The 24,946-nt window shown below is 40.6% G+C and overlaps 1 protein-coding gene across 1 annotated transcript in view; it reads left to right on the forward strand.

Annotated features, from left to right (window-relative positions):
- The window catches only part of OS9 (OS9 endoplasmic reticulum lectin), a 38,478-nt gene that overhangs the window by 7,736 nt on the left and 5,796 nt on the right, over positions 1-24,946 (forward strand). Inside the window, exons 2-12 of the mRNA XM_032210062.1 lie at positions 2,022-2,198; positions 3,584-3,647; positions 4,428-4,504; positions 6,311-6,409; positions 7,753-7,954; positions 9,140-9,250; positions 10,981-11,096; positions 14,011-14,053; positions 16,204-16,292; positions 16,809-17,051; positions 18,515-18,752. Of these exons, the coding sequence (XP_032065953.1) occupies positions 2,022-2,198; positions 3,584-3,647; positions 4,428-4,504; positions 6,311-6,409; positions 7,753-7,954; positions 9,140-9,250; positions 10,981-11,096; positions 14,011-14,053; positions 16,204-16,292; positions 16,809-17,051; positions 18,515-18,752 (1,459 nt within the window). The remainder of the gene's footprint in view (positions 1-2,021; positions 2,199-3,583; positions 3,648-4,427; positions 4,505-6,310; positions 6,410-7,752; positions 7,955-9,139; positions 9,251-10,980; positions 11,097-14,010; positions 14,054-16,203; positions 16,293-16,808; positions 17,052-18,514; positions 18,753-24,946) is intronic.

Raw genomic sequence — 24,946 nt, forward strand, 5'->3', positions numbered from 1 at the left:
CTTAGTGGTGGAAGTTCAGGTCTCAGTTGTAGTAGTAAATCAAGGACTACCGTAATTCCATTGTTTTTCTATAACTGAATCTAACGGACTTGCTTTTATAGCGAGTTTATTTTTCAGTTCTTTGGACTCTGTTAGGGATCTGATTAAAGTGGATGAGGCATGCTTTGAAATGAAATTGCATTGTGTACCAGAAAATAGAAATATAAAAGCCATTCTGAATTTGCTTTACTTCTGATATTTCACGTAAGTGAAGTTTTCTGCATAAATAACAAAATAAATTAGTAACAAAATAACAGTTAATACACAAGAAAAATATAACACCTGATATTCTGCGTTGGGAATTACATGCTAATATAGTATTGAAGAGATTGTTAGAGCCTCCATTTAGCCATAGATGACGATTGCAAGACAGTGGGCATCTATATTAATCTACTGAGCTTCAATTGCTATTATTTCTAAGTAAGTAGATATAAAATTATAGGCTGAGGAATATCAACTAGCTAAATGATTGTTTCTTTAAGATGCTGGTGTTATATTAAGAACAGAATATTAGTATTTTATTAATTGATGTTAATTAATTAGCAATTTATTAAGAACAACAATTTGTTAATTAAAAACAGCAGTTTGTTAATTAATAGAGGACTCAATGGCTCAGTGGTTAAAGACACAGAGCTCCCATTACTTGCCCCAGCTCCTACCCACCTAGCAGTTCAAAAACATGCAAATGCGAGTAGATTAATAGGTACCACTTCGGTGAGAAGATAACAGCGTTCTGTGTGCCTTTTGCATGCTGGTCACATGACCACGGAAAATGTCTTTGGACAATGCTGGCTCCCTTGGCCAAGAAATGGAGATGAGCACCTTGCCCTAGCCTTAGACACAGGGAAACCTTTACCTTTCAATTGCTGTATCTTGCTGAAAATGATTAAAGATGACTTTCTTTGAAGCTTTTGGGAATTCTCAGTTTAGAGTACTCAGTTCCTATCTAATCTTCTATTAAAGCTTGTTAGGGAATCTTTGTTGAAGAACACACAGCCTCAACAGAAAAAGAAACCCAGAAGTTTATAGGAAGCCCGCTTCCCGTTATTCAGGATATTGCTTATAAGCGCTGTGTGCTTAGAGCTCGAAGCGCTGTTAGAGACCCCACACACCCACTTCGCGGTCTGTTTTTATTGCTCCCCTCTGGGAGGAGGTTACGAAGAGTTTCTAGCAGGGCTACCAGATTCTTAACAGCTTTGTTCCTTATGCCATCCATCTGGTAAACTCCCAAGATTTGTTTTTCTTGCCGTGTACATGTATACATCCAAACTAATTTGTGTTGTTTCTCAGTGTCAGGGTGGATAAAAATTGATATTTTTTTAAAAAAATAAAACAAATCAGATTTTTTAAAATTTAAATTGGATTTTTTATTTAAATCAGTTTTTTATTTTTATCAAATTTATTTTAATAAACTGCTTCTGGAGTAAAAAAAAAACTATCTAAAGATATTTTTCTATTTAAGATACATTAATACTTTAGTTTATTCAGCATGAAATGGAGCTTAGTTGTGTAGCCTGAGACTGTATATTCTGCAATATTGGGGCTGTCAGTGAGTCAACAGTGGGTCAGTGGAGGAGACGCTGTAGGACAGATGACAGTTTCTCTTTAAAAATTATGATTTAAATCGAGTTGATTTAAATCAAGCCTTTTTACTAGTGATTTAAATTATGATTTAAATCGTGATTTAAATCGACTTGATTTAAATCAAATCTACCCTGCTCTGGGTCATATAATATATGTGAGTATGTGAATGATCAGCTTTTAAGATTCCAGAAAACAAATAAATACACTGAGAGGAGAAATACCCAAAAGGGAACAGATTCCCACTTAGCTTTTCATAGGTTGGTGGTATAACTTTTAAAAGGGCCCGAGAAACCCCTTCCCAAGTCCCATTCTTTCTGGGTCCTTGACACTTGCTCCTCTAACCATCTTATTATCAATAGGTAATTCTCAATTCTATCCTCTTTTTTATTTCTCTTTAGAGTAAGGCCACCGATGTAGTAACCATCTCTTCCAAATACAAGCAGAAGTATGAGTGCCGACTACCAGCTGCTGCAATGAAGATCCATCAAGACAAAGAGGAGGATCCACGGAGTTACACTGGACTTGGTATCTCAGAACTGCTGAAACCAATGGAAGCGGCTCCGTGCCTTATTAAAGTAACTTTAGGATGGGTTTGAAATTAAGGGGTTTTTGGGAGACTTAGGCACAAACAAAAGACTAGGAAAACATTTACTGAATGGGCTTTGTCAAAGGATCTGCTTTCTCTTATCTTTCCCGGAGATTACTGATAATCTTGATCCCTAATAACACAGAAAACAAGGTCAGTTTAGTAAAAGCTGTCATTATTCTTGATCACATTATAGTAATGTGAAATGCTTTTACAGTCCTTTATTTCCTTAATCTCTCCCAAATCTTTGGGAATAAATCTTTGATGTCGCCTTTTTTTAAAAAATTGACTACTCAAATGAAAAGTTACTTGCCAAGGCACCCAGTGAATCTGTGCAGGGACCATACATTTGTTTTCCAATGTCCAAACCCAACAGTAAGTGACTTCACAAATCATGGAAATTTATGCGGCTTATTTGTCCTTGGTAAGCATGCCGTGGAAATGTGACCCTTGGTTCTTATTTAGTAAATAGCTTAACACGAAACTAATCATTTCTTCCTTTATGCCAAATTGATAGATCTTTTCTCCACAATTGTTTCTAATTAAGAATTTTGCTTGATATAGGCAGAATTGATCTTTTTTAACTTTTGCTACCAAAAATCATACCATTTAAACAAACATGCTGCAATTTACCTATTTTAAAAACTACCTTTACCCATCATTCAGCTCAAGATTGAATATATTGGTTGCATCCTAATGCCAAACTCACTGACATAACTTCATTTCTCCTACTCCAAATGGAGCTTGACTTTTTAATTCTACAAGTATCTAAAAATTTTCAGCTAGGTTCAGTGCATTATATTCATCTTATTTTTTTACATAGTCTAGTGCAGGGGTGTCAAACTTAAGGCTTGTGGGCCAAATCCACCCCATAGGGTGCTTAGATCTGGCACGCGAGGCCACCCTGGAAACAGCAAAGGACCGGGCCACAGTGCCTCTGCCATTGAAAATGGAACCTCCCAAGCTCCATTTTTGCTGGCAGAGGGTTGCAGAAGGCCATTGCAGTTGAAAACGGAGCTCATGAGCCCATTATCGCTGGCAGAGTGCTCAGGCCACCACAGGCGCCCCCGACATGAGTGACGTTGAACTGGCCACACCAACCCCAGCCCCCCAAGGTCAAGCACAACCCTGATGCGGCCCTCAATGAAAACGAGTTTTACACCACTGGTCTAGAGTTTTCTGACTGCAGAATTTGGCAATGCTGCTAGTTTAGGGCAGTTTTTCCTAAACTTGATTGGGGACTAACTATTATGGGAGTTGAAGTGAAATGATCGAGAAGGCACCAGGTTTCTGACCTTTGTTTTTAGACGAATTCTGATTGAATTCTCATTTCAGTTGGTTAATTTGATCTTTACTTTCTCCCTTTTCTTGTAGACTAAAGACTGGTGGACATATGAATTCTGCTATGGGAAACACATCCAGCAATACCACATAGAAGGTACTGATCTTCTCCTTTATTGCATTTGTGGTTGAAGTGTTAAGGGAATGGTGGTCCAGACTGTAAAATCTAAAATTCATAAATATTCCGCTTTGTTATTAAAATTGGGTGTGTGGTTTCAAGGACTCTTCACAATGCAAGTTGTTTCTTAGACTGTTAATTGCAGAGGTATTTGATAAAATCCAGGACTCCCTCAGCTTGCTTGAATGAAAATATATGCAAACAATTGTGCTTCCACATACTTGCTAGAATCTTAAAATCTCACTAAGTAGTACAACAAGCTTCCATTCTTAGTAAAACTCTGCTTTTAGGAAAATGAAAGATTGCAAGATCTCTGTTTTGCCTAAGTTTGGAAACATGCATTCTGTAATTGTGGATTTTCGGTTTCTAGAAAGGTGTGTGTGGGGAGGAGCAAACTATTGATCAGGATCTTTTTTTGGAAGATGCTGAGTGCAGCCTAATTACATCTGCACAACTGATAAGGCTTAATTTGAATGTTTGCCAATTTATAGTCTTGGTGGTGGAGGAATTGCACAGTCTGTTTGGCATGTTTTCCCTTTTTGCCTCAGGTTGCAGAAACGAAACTTCTCATTTTGTGTTACGTTTCTTAATCAAGAATCTCAGACTTGATGCATACACAAATAGTTTGCATACACAACAAAACTGCTTGTTTTGTTGCTGCAGGCTAACATGCCTATCATTGGACATGGGATGGGGGAGTCTTGAGATTCTAGCTTTCAGCTTGCTTACTGACTCTGTAACTCCCCTTATATTTTCCAGAATCTGAAGTCAAAGGTGATATTCTTTATCTTGGGTATTACCAGTCTGCATTTGATTGGGACAATGAAACAGCAAAGGTGGGTGTTTCCCACACCTTTAGTCCCCCCTCCCTCCACGTCTTGATAAGATATTCCTGAGATTAATATGTAGATCTTAAACACACATTAAGTCTCCTGTCTTCCAACCTCAGTGTTGGAATTAAGTTAGAAGCATTTTGCTTCACTTTTTCTTGGTTTTCCCTTTCTCTCCCTATCTGCCAGTGTTATATGCCTTGGTACCAAAGACTGATCTACTATAGAGAAGCACAGCAGGAGCTATTAAATGCTCTGAATTTCTATTATGTATGTCTCCAAATGAAACATATGAAACAAAGTATCTCCAAATACTTAAATTCAAGTACTAAGTGACCATTTCCAGCTTAGTGGAAATTTACCAGTTCTGTAAATTTATGAACTTAATTATACTCTGTGTACTTAAATTGTATACAATCTGTATACTAAAATAGTATTATTTTTTTTTGCTTTAAATGGATAATTTAAAATTAAAAATCAGTGAAATATAAGATGCATTTATAGCTTGATACTAAATTATATTGTTTCTATTTTGTAAAAGACCTTAAGGGTAGTGATCTTGAAAGGAGACCAAGAAATATATAATACAAAATAAAGGAGTGAAATCTCCTGTTGTAGGGAGTGGATTGTGCAGCCCAGATATGTTCTTCGTTTAATTTTTCTTTCTTCTGTGGGACTGCTGGCTAGGAGGATTGTTGGGTTTCTCATTGGCTACTGCCTCATGATAGAGAGAGCTTGGGGCCAAAGGTTTCCTTCACTGAATGATCTGCAACAAAATGGCTTGGAATCTCTTCAGGTCTTGATGTACCACTGCAAGGATTGCATCCGTATATGCCTTCTAACTTGTTGTATCATGAGGAATCCCCAGTAATCCTGTTCTTCCCAGTAATCCTGTTCTTCCCCTCCCTATTTATTTAGTTTACTTTATTGTCATTGAACATTGTACAACGAAATTAAATGCGATCTTCAGTGTACAATGACAGTTGCATTGCCCAGGTATTTATTTATAGGGGGAAAATGTCCGGACCAAACATAATTTTGTAATGTTGGATTTTCTCCCTTACCAGAGGGACCCCTCTCGTGGAGCACTGTGAAGCCTGTAAGAGCAATTTCTCCTTGAGCCCTGATTTGGGCGACACTTAAATTAATTAAAAATGTTTTCCCTGTGTCCTGAGAAGCATAATTTCTAATGTTGGATTTCCCCCCTTACCATAGGGAGCCCCCTTGTGGAGTATTGTGAAGCCATTATCACGGCAACTCCATTACGTTGTACAGTAGGTCTATTTTAAGGCAGTACAGTAGAAGCCATTTTAAGGCACAACAGGCTGTATCTTAAAAGAACTTTGGGATGTCTTACCCCCACAATGTTTGTTTCCAGAGAGTAAGTCACCTGTGTACCAGGTTTGGTTGAAATTGCTCGAAGCATTCCAGAGTTATGCTGGAATTCTCTCTCTCTCTCTCTCTCTCTCTCACACACACACACACACACACACACAGACATAGATAGATAGATAGATAGATAGATAGATAGATAGATAGATAGATAGATAGATAGATTGATTGATTACCCTTGCATATATCTAGGGGACCACAAGAAAAATCTCTTGTGTTTTGCTAGAGACAAATTGCAAGAATTCTTGCGGTGTATCCTCTTTTTTTTTCTAAATAAGTCTGGCTCTAAATAGATTTGTATTTTACATCTATGTAGGGGAGGGAGAGGGTGCCATTAGTTTGAAGCAAATAACTTCTAAATTATGAACCCAGAAATGTGGCCTGAGAGTTTTCTGGTTTTGTTTCTCACCCCAACTGCAGGCATCAAAGCAACACAAGTTGAAGCGGTATCACAGTCAGACCTATGTCAATGGATCCAAGTGTAACCTAAATGGAAAGCCCAGGGAGGCTGAAGTCAGGGTAAGAAGAAAGGGAACTCGTAGTACGGAATTGGGCAGAAAGCTATGGGAGAAGAAGGCTATATTGCCATTGCCGGAGCAATATTCCCTCTTACATAGGTGTATATTAGTAGTCTGTAGGGCAGACTTGAGAAATTTCAGCTGCCCAGATGATAGCCTAAGACTGTTCATTCGTTGCCTCCACATTTCCCGCAAAGGAGAGCACTAGAAGAAGACCTCTAGTCACACTGTTGACAAAATAGATGCTTGATTGCTTGTTTGACTGAATGGCTTATTTTTATCCTGTGGTGGCCTTACTTTTTTTCTCAAAGCCCTTCTTTCATTTGTAGTTCTGCATTTCAAGGGGTGGTGGTGGAAAGTACGTAATAGGCCACTAAACTAGTGGTTGATTTAGGCTGAAATTCTAACAAGCACAGAATCTCATTTTTACTCTTTTGGAGGGATTTCAGTTCCTTGCTTGCTATTTTCAAAATGAGACGATTCAGCTACTCTTCCTTTTGCTTTCCTTGTCCGCAATTCATGAAAGCAAACTCGGGATATGTTGTGGCCCACCAGTGGCCAGTGGAGCTGGCAGAAGATTTGGACAGTGAGGAGGTTGGGGAGGAACATGGGCCAGTCCTGGAGTCTGGGGAAGGCTCTGATGATGGCTCTGTGTCAGAGCCAGGGAGGGGGCCAGAGCCATATGCCAGATATCAGCTGACTTCAGAGTCAGACATCAGTGAGGCTGACAAACAGCTGGAGCCTGTTCCCGGTGTGTGCATGCACAGAGTTGCCAGACGAAGGGAACAGTTAAAGAACGAGTCGACTTGGGAGTAAGATCACAGGATGGCCCCTCCCAGAGGAAATAAAAGAGGAACAAAAGGGGAGTGGAGTTTGCAGGAGACAATTAGTTCACTTAATTGGTTTGTGACTCTCCGAGACTCCTTGCCAAGTTTTGCAGATATTGGCCTGTTAGCTCTCCAAGCCAGATAAGGTATGTGACTGTAAATCCTCCCTTGAAAGACTTTGCTGGATGTGAATGAGCAGATTTCACAGTAAATTAATAAAAGGGGTTTTTGTCGGGATAAGGAGTTTGCTTCATGCTCTTGGGAAACGTTGGTCAGAACAGGATATAGCTTTCATGCCATAGCTCCAAGAAGATGCAAATTTTAAGTGTCCAAAATAGATTCCGGGTTTAAAGTGTTTCTAGGAGATGGATGGGAAATATTGATGCTTGAACACCTACAGAAATGCTGCCTATGAGAGTCACATAGAATAGAGGACAAGTGTCTACAGTGTCCCATTGGGTTGAACCCTCATAACATAGCATCATTGGTTTTTTTTCCTTCCTTACCTTGATTCCAGTTTTTGTGTGAGGAAGGTTCGGGAGACTACATTGCCCGTATTGATGAGCCCCAATCCTGTTCCTATGTGCTGACGATCCATACCACCCGCATCTGCCATCACCCGTTTCTGCGGCCTCCATCCACAGCCACCCCTCAGTCCATCCGTTGTCACCCAGCCCTCAGCCCTGCTGAATATGTGGAATATGTCAAGGCCCAAGTATGTAAGTATACCCTGTCAGCAAAGAGGGAGAAGGCTCTTCCATGCTTCCCTTAGTGAGGGTGAAAACTCAAGTCCTCATTTATTGTTTCCCTGAAATTGTTTCCAAATTAAGTGTCAAAAAGTGACTGTAGAAGCTTTTTTTACAGACGTGTGCTGAAATGATGGGATTCAATTTTTTTTACTCCCGGTTCTTTGGGAGTGGCTTGGTGGGAGTGGCAGGGGAAGGATACTGTAAAATCCCCATTCCCTCCAGATCAGTTGGAACTCGGGAGGCAGAGAATAGATGAGGGTGGGGCCAGCCAGAGGTAGTATTTACCGGTTCTCCGAACTACTCAAAATTTCTGCTACCGGTTCTCCAGAACTGGTCAGAACCTGCTGAATACTACCTCTGGTGTTCTGGCTTAGATCATCTTTTTTCTTATTTTTGATAGTTACATAGGATAGATGCAGGACTTGGAAAATTCTGCACCCTACATCCTTCCATATCCCTATATCTAAATTGGAATATAAACCATTCCAATTCATTACACTCAGGTTGAAAGTGGGGGGGGGGGGAGAAAGGATTGTCCTTCTGTCCCATTTTCTATGGATGACAGGACGGATATAGGGAAGCGAGAGCCAGGGATCAGAGAGCAGCTTACAAATTTTCTCTGAGTCATTGAATGATTCAGATTTGGAGATTGGTTTAGTGTAACTATTAAGTTGGGTTCATGTTTGTGAAGTGTGCTTAGTGGTGGTGATGGAATGTATCTATATTTCCCTTTAGAGGGAAACATGAAGTAGAATAAGTCTATGCATTTCTGTAGAAGGTCCTGCACCTACATGACATTGAAGAGAAAGAATTAATAGAACTGCAAGGCATGGGATATCCATGCTGCTTAGATGTATCGCCACCTTGTGCAAGCAGGGCGAATAGTCCATAGGTCTGAGGACCATGAGGTGGGGTGGTATCAGGGATTGTCCATTTGAAAGGTTCCTCAGCCACTGCTGCTGCTTCTCAGTTTTCCTTTAGTTCTGATTAGATTGTAAAAAGAAAGCTATACCCAATGCAATATTTGCAACAAAGAATCTACTAGTGATTCCTTTGGAGAAAATCGTGATGTTATGATGATGATCTGTTTAGTGATTAGACATCTTCATGGGAGGTAGAGTTTTATAGAGCATTTAATGTCTTAAATTGCTGCAGCTGATACCAAGCGCAAAGTGGAGGAAATTTCGGAAGAGCTGAAGACTTTAGACACACAGCTGTGGAATGAGCAGGATGCCAGCACTCCTACTCAGGATTCCAATGAGAATGGTAAGCTACTCTTACCTTTCCCTAACTGGGGCCTCCAAATTTCCCCCGTTAGCCCAAACATGGTCAGCATGATGTTATTGAGAATATCTGAAGGGCACTAGATTGAGGAATGCTTAATCAGAAAAGTATCATGGAAATGAGTTAACCTAGATGGTTTTCAGTGCCAAATTCCATCAAGAATGGCAACAATTTGTACATGTAGGCAGAAAGAGAAGAGAGAATGGACAAAAATGTCAACCTCTTAAACCAGGGGTGTCAAACTTGATTTCATTGACGACTGCATTAGGGTTGTGTTTGACCTTGGGGGCAAGTGAGCATGACCAGGGGGCGTGGCCAGCTTGATGTCACTTGTGTCGGCGCCTGTGGTCACCCGAGCACTCTGCCAGAGAAAAAGAACTGGATTTATCTTGATATTAAAATAAAACTGAGGTACTGATCTGATTTTTTTGGAAGAAGGTAAGTCCATAACCAGAGTGGCTCACAGAGTATCGCTCTTACTCTTTAATGCTTTTTTAAAAAGAATAAGAATCTTCCAGGTATAACTTAAGAGTGCTTTTGGTTGTAAAATAAAAAGCTGCCACATCTCGATTCAAATGGCTAAATAAAAATTTCCTAACTCATCAACGACCAGGACAGGGCAAGATCTACAATGTTTACTAATTTAAATATAAATATCATCATTGCTTGCAGCATTTCACTATACTTTCAGTACTCTGTTTTATATTGTGATTCAAATGTAATTAATTTAATTTAATCTAAAAAAACCAACAAAATTGGCTGAAAAACAAGGACAAATAGACTGAAAAACAGCTTCTATCCCAGAGCAGTAACTGTATTGAATTCTACTGCATAGTGGAATACTAATGCAATATCAGGGGTTTTCAATCCAATTGTATAGAATATGAAGGATGTGTCTTTTTGTTTTATTGTTTATTTATAATGTACACTGAAAATGGCATTTAATTTCAATTGTACGAGGTGCAATGACAATAGTGTAAATTAATTTATGGACAGAGGAGCAGTGTTTTAGCAACAGAAGCTGAGGACAACTAGTTCCTTTCTTCTAAGAAAAATTAACATTTTTGTATTATGGGCTGGGTTAATGGCTTCTTTTTAACCCCACACGCCTTATGTGTGATATTGCGAAAAACCTAAAATGGCTGAACTAGATATAAATAAGTTTAAAGCAACCACACAACCATACTCTATTTTCAAATGGGAAACTTTTCTATAAGCAAATGAAGGTGGCTAGGTCCTGTTTTTTAAAAAACTCTTTTTACTGGATTTCTTATCAGTGTGAGAACCAGCTCTCACACCACGCTTCCGATTTCAAAATGATTGGGCAGCTTCCTTTTTTGTAAATGTAGTGAGTAGAATAGCACTTAGACTTATGTACTGCTTTGTATTGCTTTTATAGCCCCCTCTAAGCAGTTTACGGTATCAGCGTATTGCCCCCAACAATCTGGGTCCTCGTTTTACCGACCACGGAAAGATGGAAAGTTGAGTCAATCTTGAGCCAGTCAGAATCGAACTTCTAGCATTTGGCAGAATTACAATATTGCATTCTAACCACTGCACCACCACACCTCTAAATAAAAACCTCTCAAGAGGACATGAGGTCACATGGTGTCATCTTGGTTCACGAATGCCTGGTCGAAGGGCATTATAGAGATGCTTGGCTTGGATGTTTCCCTCTCATTTAATGCCCTTTGCTTTGCTTCTTTGACCAGTGGCCCCAGCCCCTTCTCCTCCTCTTGAGAGTGAACCTGGGGATGAATCTGAGTTTTGGGAGAGAATGGTGCTGCACAGAGAAGGGAAAGCAGCTCAAACTCCAGACCAAACAAAGGTAACTTCCTATCACCATATTGCAATTTCAGTTATTTCTAAGACGGTGATGTTAAACATGGACTCCTATCTCAAAAGTGGGCATGCTCTCTTTTGGACTGTGAGATTTTCCTTTTGCTGGGGTAAGACAATCCGCCTTTTATTTTGTACATCTCTCTCATGGTCTCTGGTTTAGTTTTCTGCTTGATGATCTGTTTTAATTTAATTTGGCATGCCTAGATATCCTGCTTTTTTAAGATACTGTATATTTTCTAATGTTTGAATCAGTGGTGGTATTCTGTTGATTCTTTCCGGTTTTGGGTGAATCAGCAGCGGCTGGAGGCTCCGCCCACCCACCCACCCCAACATAATGCGCGACTTTCTGTGTATGTGCAGAAGGTGGTGCGTGAGAGCTTAGTGAGTGCGCTCACATTTGCGAACTGGTAGCGAAGGTAAGTGAATCCCACCATTGGTTTGAATGTACTTATACCTTATAGTTACACTTACACATAAATAGAGCAGAAGGTTGCTAAAATCAGGGTAAAAACTTCCTAAAATGTTACATTTAAACAACATTAAACAACATTTCCTGATAGTTAGAACAATTAATCAGTGGAACAATTTGCCTCCAGACGTTGTTGGTGCTGGAGGTTTTTAAGAAGATGGATTTGTCTGAAATGGTTGCTTGAGCAGAAGGTTGGACTAAAAGACTTCCAAGGTTCCTTCCAACTCTGTTATTCTGTTAAAGCTACTGAAAGCAGCAGAGACTAAAAATATCACAACTAAAATTATTTAAAATGCCACCAGCAGTAGAAGTGCAGGAAATTGAAAGGAGAACCGAAAGACCGTTCATGCTGAAAAAATAACAAAGCACACATCAGGCAAATGTCTCTAGCGAAATAGGTGGGCACAAATTTAATTATAAGAAGGCTTCCTGACTAAAAGTCCTATAAAGTGCAATTAAACATTTCAAGCTTGTCACATTTCAATAGAGGAGGGAATGCCATAATGTAGGTGGTGTAAAAACATTTTGTTGTTGTTACTTGGCGATTTTTATTTTCAAAAGGAGAAGGCAAAAGATGCAGCCTTTGAAGATTAGATGGGTGTCTGTGGTTAAATATCATTTTGTAGGACAATCCTATTAAGAGCAACCATAGCTAAAGAAAAGTCCAAAAAAAGTAGAGGTTCCTGATGTCCCAAAGGTGCTTTTTCAAGGGGCAACTGGAGAGAGGGTGTTTTTTTAGAATTTTCATTGATGTTGTTGGTCTTTCCAACACTAGCACTGTATACCGTATATTCCAACAGCCTGCAGAGATTCTTAGTCATCCAGGTCATGGTTGTCCCAAAGGTGCTTTTTCAGGGGGCAATTGGACTTTCTGGTTTTTCTTGAAGACGTTCGCTTCTCATCCAAGAAGCTTCTTCACCTCTGTCAGGATAGTGGGGAATGGAAGGATTTATATTCCTTACAGACAGCTGGTAATCGGCATCCTTTTAGAGCAGGGGTCCCAGACTTTTCTATACTCTGCACCCCTAGAATGCTTCTGATATATTATCGCACCCCTTACAAAAGTAAATAATTATATGCATATAATTATGCATATACACTGTCATTTTGAAACTTCTAAACCCAAGGTTTTGCACCCCCTGGAATATCGTCTTGCACTCCCAGGGGTTGCTAGCACCCCAGTTGGGAACCCTGGTTTTAGAGGGTCATTGAAGAAAATTGGAGCACTACTCAGGTGGCCCTAGGGACACAAATAAACCTCCAAGTAATTCAATGGCCCTCTAAAACAGGGTTGTCAAACTTGTGGTGTCATGGCAGGGTCACGTGACGTGTCGTGACCCACCCACCCCTCATTGAACTAGGTTTGGCTGTGGCTGGTGCATGATGCATCCGGCCTGTGGGCTGTGAGTTTGACAACCTTGCTGTAAAAGGATGCAGATTACCAGCTGTCTGCAAGGAATATAAATCCTTCCATTCCCCACTATCCTGACAGAGGTGAAGAAGCTTCTTGGATGAGAAGCAAAACGTCTTCAAAAGAAAAAACAAGAAAGTCTAGTTGCCTCTTGAAAAAGCACCTTTGGGACAATCATGACCTGGATGACTAAGAATCTCTACAGACCTTTAGAGGTTCCTGGACTAATAATAGTGCAATTAGGAATTAACCAAAATGGTACACACACAGAACAGCCTCAACATGTATGGGGAAAAAGCAGTATGTTGAATTGAGTACATCAGCTGGAATGGAAGAATTACCCAGATCAGAAATCCACCAGCCAGAATGAATGGCAAAACTCAAAGATGGAAATCCCTCCCTCCCCATTCATTTCTCAGGTCAGTGTGTTGTGACCTGTTGGCCACCGGCCCCTCCAGCAGCTGAATCAGAGGAGGCGGCGTGGGAGTCAGCGTCAGCATCAAGGCAATCTGCGAGCTCCAAGGGGGAAGAGGGAATGGAGCTGGACGAGAGAGAGAGAGAGAGAGGTGGAGCCTGGGCCGTCCGTCAGCCCTTAGATAGAGAATCAACAGCCCCCAGGTCTGGAAGTGGCTGATGAGGAAGAGGAGGAACAGCTAGGCCCAGTGCCTGACATGCAACTGTGCAGAAGGCAGAGGAGAGGAGAGCAGTGGAACTCTATGGGCCAATCCTTGGGACGGAAGAGCCACTGCTGCTAGCAAAGCCCCACCCTAGCTCTGGCGATAAAAGGCAGGCGGACAGAGAGGAATAGATGTGGTAGACAACTATTTATCTCCCTGCTGGATGGACTCGTTAGCTTGCTGTGAGGGAGAAACTTTTTGCTGGGGCTGCCGGCACTCCTAATAATGGAACCATTGATTTAACCACAGAGAGTTTGTCGTGTTTGGGCAGCTGCATCAGAACACAGTGTTTTTAATGTGCAGCGCTTAAAATGAAACCATTTGTCTTTTCTCCTTTTTGTAGGAGGAAGAACTAGGGATGAGGACAGCAGACAGTCGCCTAGCAGGTAAATGTAAAGTGCTTTATGGATGGATCTAGAGTGTTGAGTGAACGGATGCTATGCGAGTGAGATCAGCCAAGAGAACATTTTGGACTTCAATGTTTCTCAGCAGGGACTCAACCCTCAGGCTTTCCAATTAGCTTTCAGCACTGACAGCACAGTACTCATATAGGGCATTTATGTCTCTAATGACCTCTGTGGGTGCTAACTGCCCATTCAGCAGCAACATTGACTCTTAATCTTATTTTTTTTTTTATCCCCGGGTATTTTAATTGTTAAAATAGTAAGATATAAAGGAAAAAGTAATCTATATTTAGATAGATAATGAAACAACTCAAAGAGAAGCAACTGGGTTTAGAATTAGAATTCTTTATTGGCCAAGTGTGATTAGACATACAAGGAACTTGTCTTCGGTGCATAACTATTAAGCGTACTTAAAAACATGATGGGGAAACTTTCAATCTCTGCTTCCTTTCCATTTGTTTCCGCAACTGCTGACCAGAACTTCAACGTTTATACTTTTAATTGAACATTGAAGATTATTCTCATATCTATTTGAGTCTTTTCATTTGTTATTTTTGTTTTTCTGGGCTCATAATTCCAAATGTCTAAATTTATCCTGCTGTGTAAATGTGTTGGTATAGAAGGAAACTATTCTTGTTTACATTGAGTTAGTCCAACATGATAGATAAGGTATGTACTGTCCCTTTTGCCAGAGCTGCGTAGTCTCTTATTTTGATCTTCCAATCTAATATCGATGGTAAATGCATTGCCGAATTTGTTCTTGCAGCTGTCAGCATATATCTTAATGAATTGTGACTGTTCATTTATGTTTTCTGGGATTATGCTCAATAAACACACTGGTGGTTTCAATTAAAAATTTATCTTTAGGACTTGGTGAACATTTTTATTATTTCTTCCCAATATTTTAGGTTCTTTTTACGTAACCACTGCATATGATGAAATATTCTCTTTTTTTGTCCTTCAATTTCCAGCGTTTATTGTTACACAATTTGTCTATCTTGAAAATTATTAGCAGATCAATATGCCATCTGTAAAAATGTTCTCTTAATCTTTGATAAAAGTAAAACAACTTGCTGCAGTAAAACCGGCACACACTGGGCTTGGCTTTGGTATAGTAAAGCTATAATGTTTGTGCTCATGTTCCATTTTCTCAGCTCAAGGAAGAGAAGGGAAGTGTTTCCTTCACTTTCGAATTGACTGCATTTGGCTGCTATCCCTTGTCCATTATATATTTTGTTTGATCTACCATGATATGTGAGCTCTACCTCTTAACAGTTTAATTGAGCAAACCATGGTTTAAAATACTGGTTTAATCTTACAGGTAAATGAAATTAAACCTGAGTTATTGAAAATAAAATGAAAGCTTCCAATCACTGCCTGACGTTGGTTGGGATAAAAATCAAGAGGAAGGCAATTTATGAACTCATGTCTCAATAGCATAGTATGCTTTATTATAGGAATAGGAAATCATGACACAACTAGAACATGCAGAGAGACAATTGCACCACATTTCTTTGCATAAAGAAAGCCAGTGGAGGCATCTTCTTAGCAGATGTAAACTATACCCAGTGCAGTGAAGGAAGCCTAATGAAAAGATGGGGCTTCCATCTCTTTGCAAACACAGAATAAATTATACAAATAAAGGTAAAAGTTCCTCTTGCACATATGTGCTAGTCGTTCCCGACTCTAAGGGGCGGTGCTCATCTCCATTTCAAAGCCAAAGAGCCAGCGCTGTTCGAAGACATCTCGGAGGTCATGTGGCCGGCATGACTAAATGCCAAAGGTGCACAGAACACTGTTACCTTCCCACCAAAGGTGGTTCCTATTTTTCTAGTTGCATTTTTACATGCTTTCAAACTGCTAGGTTGGCAGAAGCTGGGACAAGTAATGGGAGTTCACTCCGTTACGCGGCGCTAGTGATTTGAACTGCTGAACTGCTGACCTTTCTGATCAACAAGCTTAGTGTCTTAGCCACTGAGCCACCAGGTCCCTGCCTAAAAAATAGATACATGCACATTTGCATAAAGTTGATGCCGGTCACAGAACAAAACATCACTAGGTGCTGTGTACATATTCTGAACATTATCTGACCTCCAAATAAATCGAATTCATTTTGTCTTGTGTTTTTCTAGATTTTAAGAAAAAGATACATTTCAAAGTTATTCGAAACCCCGGGGACTTGGTGCAGTTTATTCAGGACATGAAGGCGAATGCCCGGAAGGTGAGGCTTTTTAATAGGACTTCCTAAATTGACTCAAGTTTACTATTATGGTAAGCATCTCTTTGGCCCCTGCAGCTACACCGAGCAATCTTCCCCTTCCTGGTACCCTGCTGATGTTTTGGATTTTTATTTCTAAAAGTTCCAGTCCGTCTGATACCGGCTATCCATAGATTCACACTCACACCAATGCACATAGAAAGGGAGGGGGGGAATTTACAATATTTTGTAAAGCCTTACCCTGTGGTAAGACGGGTGCCCCACCCCCCCAAATATTAAATAAATAAATATTTTGTGATTGACCTTGTATCCCCAGAGCAGCTGATTTATATAACCCAAGTCCTTTCTGGAATGTGCCTACCAATGCCTGCAAGCCCCCTTTTTCACCCTTCATCTGCTTGTAGCTTTAAAAAGCATTCTACATCTTCTATCTATAGCTCACAGTCGGACTGGGTGGTGCTATCTCTTTCCCCACCATCACCCCTTTGGCAGTTTCTGAACTCCCCCATGTCCCTTTAGGGCAAAGAGAAGGCTGGTGAATCTGAAGACACGGCGCAAGAAAGCTCACCCCAAATTAAGGCAGATCCAGAAACGGGACACCTTGAAGACGGAGCTCGGGAGAATGAAGAAGATGAAGAAGATCTAATAGGGAAATTTGAGAAGGAATTGGAAGACATTCTGCTACCTAAGTCTGAAATGGCCAAGCTGAAGGAAGAAGTGAAAACCGAAATGGAGAAGGAGTTTGACAACATCATTGATGAGGTCAGGATCCCTTGGACTAGCTCCATTTTTCAGTCCAACCTTCTGATCTCTCCCTCCCAAAAGAGTGATGGGGCCATTACTGGCTATTCCCAAGCCTTGCATCCCCATTTCCTTCCGTACCAGATGGAAGGAAATAGACTAGGAAATGAAATCCTAGACTGGGGAGGAAAGAGGAGAAGATTGCAGAGGAAAGGTAAAAAGATTGGTCCAGCAACATGCCCCTCTCACATTGCAAGCTTCCCAGAGCCCTACATATCCCACACATTGTCTGAGGGAGAGGTATGCCCCGTTCTTTCTCTTCCTTTCTGTTGGGTTGCTAGTTTTCCGCTAATTCTTGGCGGGGAGAGGGAGATGCCTGCCTACTCAGTTGAGATTGGCTGATGGCATAGTTTTCAGCCCTGACTGCAGAGGTTTTAAAATATTACGATGAGAACTGCACACACTACACTTATTGGGTGGAAACTAATCAAGGAGAGAAGCAACTTAGAACTAAGGAGAAATGTCCTGACAATTAGAACAATTAATCAGTGGAACAACTTGCCTCCAGCACAGGGGTTGTGAATGCTCCAACAATGGAAGTTTTTAAGAAGATGTTGGATAACCATTTGTCTGAAGTGGTGTCAGGCTTCCTGCCTAAGCAGGGGGTTGGACTAGAAGATCTCCAAGATCTCTTCCAACTCTGTTATTCTATATTCTATTACCTCTTCAGTATATTAAGGGTCTTGATGAGCTTACAGTAGGAAGGGTAGCAAGCATTGTACTTCTCATATACATTGTACTTCCTGTAACTTTCCCTCCTTACCTCTAAATATGTGCCAGCTAAAGGTGTCGTCACATTCCACATTTTTTTCCTTCTCCCATATTCTTGCTACCTTATTATATATTTTAAAAGGGCATGTGTATCATCAGTTTCTGCAAATGTCCTTTAAATTGCTTCATGAATCCAGGTTTTGGCCATTCCATTGCTGAAAGTAATAGAACCTGTTGAACAAACAAACAAGTACAGGCAGTCCTCAACTTAACAACAGTTTGTTTAGTGACCATTTGAAGTTACAAAGTCATTGAAAAAAGTGGCTGGTGATGATCATTTGTCACACTTAATGACCGTTAACGGCAACTCCACAGTCACTTGATCAGAATTCGGATGCTTGGCAATTGACTCGTATTTATGACGGCTGCAGCCTTCCTGGGTCACGTGATCAACTTTTGCGACCTTCTGACCAGCAAAAGTCCACAAGGAAGCCAGGTTCACTTAACAACCATGTTAATTTAACGAGTACAGGGATTCACTTAACAACTGTGGCAAGAAAGGTCATAAAATGGGGCAAAACTTACTTGGCAACTGTCTTGCTTAGCAACGTAAGTTTGGGGCTCGATTGCAGTCATAAATCCAGGACTACTTGTATTAGATTCAGCTCTTCGGAAGAACCCTGATCTAGTAATCCATTACTGCTTACCAACAGGTTGAGGATGAACTGGGAACAAAAGACCTGAAAGGTGAGTTTGACCGAAAACAGGCCTCCAAGTCTTTGGCTTCCACCCTCAACAAACTCATTGACAAGTTGGATCCTGGCAAAGCCCCACCTGAAGAAGAGAAGGTTCAGAAGCAGCAGCAGCAAGAGGAGGAGGAAAAGGAAGAGCAGGAGGAGGTAGTGGAGGAAAGCAACACTGCTAAAGAAAACCCACCCAAGCCAACCCCTGGTATGATCCAGAAGCAACAAAATCAATCTTATCTTGAACGTTGATAATGTGGATAATGTTTTTGAATCAACCAGCAGGGGGCATTTTTTTGCCATAAACTGCACCAAGTGATGGCTTCCTTGAGCTGTCAAAGATCAAGGTAAGGTAGTTAACAATCCTCCTCATAGTCTGTGGAGATTCTCAGTCATCCAAGGCACGATTGTCCCAAGGGTGCTTTTTTTTCGAGAGGCAACTGAACGTTCTTGTTTTTCTTTGAAGGCATTTCACTTCTCATCCAAGCAGCTTCTTCAGTTCTATATTCGAAGGGTGTTTGTCCCAAAGTGCATAGCTAAGTGTTTATGGCGATTCTTAAGTCATCCAGGTCATGGTTGTTCCAAAGGTGCTTTTTCAAGAGGCAACTGGACTTTCTGGTTTTTCTTTTGAAGACGTTTCGCTTCTCATCCAAGAAGCTTCTTCAGCTCTGACTACAAGCCGTCCAATAGGAACTGTCTGCAAGGAGTATAAATCCTTCCATTCTCCACCATCCAGTCAGAACTGAAGAAGCTTCTTGGATGAGAAGCAAAACGTCTTCAAAGAAAAAAGTCCAGTTGCCTCTTGAAAAAGCACGTTTGGGAAACCCCCCTAATAGTTTCATTTCATGGAAATTACCAGATCACCTCTGCTGGATTGCAGCTGGATGGCATTGCTTTACAATACTTATTCCTGAGGTGTAGTTCTAGCTGGCGATGAGGGGGAAAAATCTGCTCAGAGACATCTATTTTGTGAAGTAATTCTGGGCTCTGTTCACTTCTTAGTAGCAGCTGATAAACTACTGGAGGTGGCTATACATATGCATAGCTCTAGAACTGATAGCGAAACTATGGCAGGTGTGCTGGAAGTGGCACACACAGCCATCTTTCCAGGCACGCGAGCCATCGCCTGTTGCACCTCCGGGTTGCAGTACGGCGGCCAGCTGGTCTTCACACATGCAGGAACACCAGAAACCGGAAGAGCAGCTGCCCAGTGTGTGCATGCAACTGTTCTTCTGGTTTCCGACATGCACATGCATACTGGCCACCTGGTCTTCCGGTTTCTGGCACACATGCATGCATTAAGACCAGCTGGTTGGTGTACATGTGCACGCTGGAAACTGGAAGATCATCTTGGTGCGTGCATGCGCATTGGCCACCTGGTCTTCCGATTTTCCAGTGCTCCCACGCACGTGAAGACCAGCTGGTCTTCACACATGCATCAGTGCCTGACATCAGAAGACCAGATGTCCAGTGTGCGTGCACGCACTGGAAACCAGAAGAGCAGCCGCCTGGCAGGTGCATGTGCAGCGGGCGGCTGCCCTTCTGGTTTTTGGCATATATGTGCCCACACGCTCCCATTTCAGCACTTGGTGCCGAAAGGGTCCGCCAACACTGCTCTAGATTCATTAGTTTGGAAGCCATCAAGGTTAGATGGAGAGATGCTTCTGTTCAAGACAAAGGCTTTGTATTATAGGCCAAGAATTCCAGAGAAATACCATTTTTGACTCTCAGTGGAATAATATTCCTCTCACATTTTAAAATGGTTTATTAATTTTCTAAATACAAAATATAAACTAGTAAGAGCTAATTACTTAGAATGGGGGGGGGGTTAAAGAAGCCAAGTAGAAAGTAAAGATGCAGAAATCAAGAGAAAAACTATTTTAGAAGAAGTGACTTCTGATTTTTTTATAGCAGTTATAAATATAAATATAAAACAAACTCTTAACTCTGCTTGCAGCATTGTTTATACATTCTCCCTGCAATCTATTACTTTTATTCTAATCCTCAAAATCATATATTACAACATCATTTTTTACGCTTTATTGCAAAAAATAAGAGGTTTCCAATCATTAAGTTTAGACAATGTCCTATCTCTAATTAAAGTAGTCAATTTAGTTATCTCTGCAAATTCCAATATTTCCCTATCCCTTCTTCCATGTGGATCAAGTCAATCTTTCCATCTTTATGCATATAATAGGCTTGACATAGTCATGTATATAAAAACAAAGCTCCATAATTTTTTTCCAGCTGCTTATCCACTAATTCCAAAAGAAAAGTTTCTGGTTTCAATTGCAAACTTAAAATCTTGTATGTTATTGAGTACAAAGTTTCTGGCTTGTTTACCCATCCATCAAGCATGATAAATATCACTTCTGTTGATTACATTTCCAGCATATGTTTGAAGAGATGTTATACCATTCTAGAAAGCTTTTCCAGTGACATGTATCAATGATACATTACTTTATAAAATTTGGTTTAAGATTACTGTATAACGTAGTTAAATTGGTTCCACCACAAAACCGTGAGGACAAAATCGCGCTCGACGAAAGCGCGCATTTGACGTCATCACAGTGCGACGAAAACCATCGCGCTGTGATCGAAAATGTAAAAATAAAGCGAAAAACCTACCCTAACCCCCCCCAAACCTAACCCTAAACCTAACCCTTAACCTAACCCTAAATCTAACCCTAAAGGTAACCCTTAAACCTAACGCTTCAGCGTACCTTGGAGGAAAGCTAACTATCTGACCCTTCCAGTCTGGCTTCAGACCCGGTTACAGCACAGAAACCGCTTTGGTCGCATTGACTGATGATCTCTGGAGAGCTAGGGATGGAGGCCATGCTTCCATCCTAGTTCTCCTGGACCTCTCAGCGGCTTTCGATACCATCGATCATGGTATCCTTCTGCGACGACTGCGGAGATAGGGGTGGGCGGCACTGTCTTGCAGGGTTCTCCTCCTAGCTCTCGGACAGGTCGCAGTCGGTGTTAGTGGGGGGGGCAGAGATCGTCCCTGAGGCCCCTAACATATGGGGTGCCGCAGGGGTCGGTCCTACCCCCTACATATTTAACATTTACATGAAACCGCTGGGCGAGATCATCCGAAGGCACGGATAAAATATCACCAATATGCGGACGATACACAGTTGTATCTGTCCGCCCCGTGCCAACTCAATGAAGCGGTGGACTGATGAACCAGGGACTGGAAGCCGTTAAGACTGGATGAGAGCAAACAAGCTGATACTCAACCAGACAAGACCGAGTGGCTGTTGTGTTTCCCTCCCAAAAATTTGACCACCATACCATCACTCAGGCTGGGGGGACAAAATTTAAACCCCTCAGAAAGGGCCCGCAACTTGGGAGTCCTCCTGGATTCACAGCTAACTTTTGACCACCATCTCTCAGCTGTGACCAGGGGGGCATTTGCCAGGTTCGCCTGGTGCGCCAGTTGCGGCCCTACCTGAATCGGGAGGGCCCTCACAACAGTCACTCGAAGCCCTTGTGATCTCTAGGCTGGAATACTGTAATGTGCTCTACATGGGGCTGCCCTTGAAGAGCATCCGAAGACTTCAGCTAGTCCAGAATGCGGCCGCCGCGAGTGATCGTGGGCGCACCACGGTTCGCCCACATAACACCGATCCTCCGTGAGCTGCACTGGCTACCTTTGGTCTCCGGGTGCACTTCAAGGTCCTACTCACACCTATAAAGCGCTCCATGGGTAGTGGATCGGCTATTTGAGAGACCGCCTTCTGCCAATTACCTCCCTGCGTCCATCAGATCGCATAGAGCTGGCCTCCTCCGTATTCCATCCGCCAGTCAGTGCCGACTGGCGACTACTCGGAGGAGAGCCTTCTCTGTTGCAGCTCCGACACTATGGAACAATCTCCCCGTGGAGATTCGTACCCTCACCACCGTCCAGGCCTTCCGCACAGCCCTCAAGAACTGGCTAACCCGTCAGGCCTGGGGATAATCTTATTTCGCCCCTCCCGAATGCTGAGTGAATGTTGAGTTTTATTGTCTAATTTACTTTGTGCACATTTCTTTTTTCGTATTGTCCTACACTCCCCTTCCTTTTTGATTGTAAGCCGCCCTGAGTCCCCTCAGGGAAAAGGGCGGCCTATAAATAAATAAAACAAACAAACAAACAAACAACAAACAAACGCTAAACCTAACGCTAACCCTTAACCTAACGCTAAACGTAACCCTAACGCTCTAAACCTAACCCTAACCCTTAACCTAACCCTAAACCTAACCCTTACCTTTATGTGAATCGGCTTGGTTTAATTTTATTTTTATTTCAATTTTTAATTTTTTTCGTCGTGCTGTGATGACGTCAAATGCGCGCTTTCGTTGAGCGCGATTTTGTCCTCCGCGGTTTTGACGGGTCACGGTTAAATTTTCATTTTTTCAACCAGGTATTTTCCCACTGATCCCTGTGTATACCAAAGTGTTTTAGCACATTGTATCATACATTCTTTCACTTCTTCTATTTCATATTCAATAAACATGCATTTTAGCCGTTATATAATTATCATTTGTATACAGTTCTATTTCAAATTCAGCCTTATATTGTTCAAACCCAAGCCAACTTTCTAATAATTGTATATAACAAAAACATTAACATGAATAACCTTCTACCACCAGTTCTTTGGTTTTTATTCTACATTCTCCTTGACAATATTCTAATACATCACATTTAAGACATTTTATATTTAGTAATATTTCTCTTCTATAAAATGTTTCTTGTGCTGACAGCAGCAAATATATTTTTGGGCACAACGTAAGTTTCTATCTGCTCCATATTCTCAATAAAGCATGTCTAACAGTGGCTTTTAAAATCTACATTAGCCTTAACTTTATCATGCCATAAATATCCATGCCACCTAAATGTTAAATGATGCCCTTCTAATTCCAAAGGCCTCCTGTTTCTTAGCATATCCATTATTTTATCCTAACCAAACAAGGTACAAAATTTAATTTCAAATCAGTTAAGCCAAATTTTCTTCTTTCTTTTTTATCCTTGTAACATCTTATATTTAACGACCTCATTTTTTTCCTGTGAAACAGATCTTGATAGGTCTTTCTTCCATTGTTTAAATGGTACATCAAATGTCAAAACTGGTATGGTGTGAAATGAAAAATAACATTCTAAGCAAGACCTTCATCTTAATCACAAAAATTCTCCTCAAAATGACAATTGTGTTTTCCTCCCATCTTAACATGTCTTTTCATATTTCATTCCAGTTTTATTATAATTATTTTGAAACAACATACAAGCTCATATTTGTCATATTAATACCCAAATCTTTTATCTTTTCTCAATCTTAAAACCCCTTTATTCTTCAATTCTATTGATCTTGTGTTTTTGTAGGTTTAGTCAACATCTTTTATGTTTATTGAACAAAAAAAATCTGTGCACCAAATTCTTTTAATTTTCTCATTAAAGTTTCAATTCCATTTAAATAGGTTCTCTCAGAAACTACCAGGTGATCTGCAAAGGTTCTTAATTTAGAAGTTTCTTTTTTTAATCTTTAAAACCTTAATCCTCTACTCTTATGTCTCTGTTCAAAGCTGAAATATGGAGACAATGGAGAAGGAAAACACTGTCTTGTTGCTTTTTCTATTTCACATGGTTTAGATACATTTCCATTAACTATTATTGGGTGCTTTCTGTTAAATCAGCTTTATCCATTTTATAATACTCTCCCTGAAGTCCATATCTTCCAAATTTTTAAATGAAAAGGTCCAATTTAAATTTCCAAAAACTTTCTCTGCATTCCAAAAAATTAATGCAACTTATTTTTTATTGTGCGATTCAAAGTATTTCAAAATATCCAAGACCATTCTAAAATTGTCCTTTAATTTTTTGTTCTGAAACATGATCTTCATGAATAAGTTCTGGTAAAATTATTTTCAATATATGAGCTAAGGTCATTGTGAACAGTTTATAATCATTATTTAGCAATATTGGTCTATAATTTCTTGTCAGAGTCAAATCTTGTCCTTTGAGTATTCGTTATATATGCCGTATATATAGTATATTTATATTATAAATGTTTATATATATAAATAGTATGGCCTCATTCAAAGATGATTCTTAGCTGCAGCTAGGGGGGCTTGTTCAGTTACAACGTTAGTACCATTTGTGACCATTTGAAGGACTTGCTCAAATCAGTCCATTCCTTAGTCATCTCCTGTGTGGATTATTGTAATGCATTTTAAATGGGATTGCCTTCAGAAGCGTTCAGAAATCACACCAGATACAAAATGCAGTGGCAATATTGGGAGTGTATCCCGATATTCCCAGTGTTTCAGGAGTTGTATTGGTTGCCACTTGGTTTCTGGAGATGATTCAGTGGGGCACTTATTGTCTTTTAAGTCCCTACGTGGCTCCAGACCCAATTC

The sequence above is a fragment of the Thamnophis elegans genome, chromosome 2, assembly GCF_009769535.1.
Source record: "Thamnophis elegans isolate rThaEle1 chromosome 2, rThaEle1.pri, whole genome shotgun sequence".
NCBI lineage: Eukaryota > Metazoa > Chordata > Lepidosauria > Squamata > Colubridae > Thamnophis > Thamnophis elegans.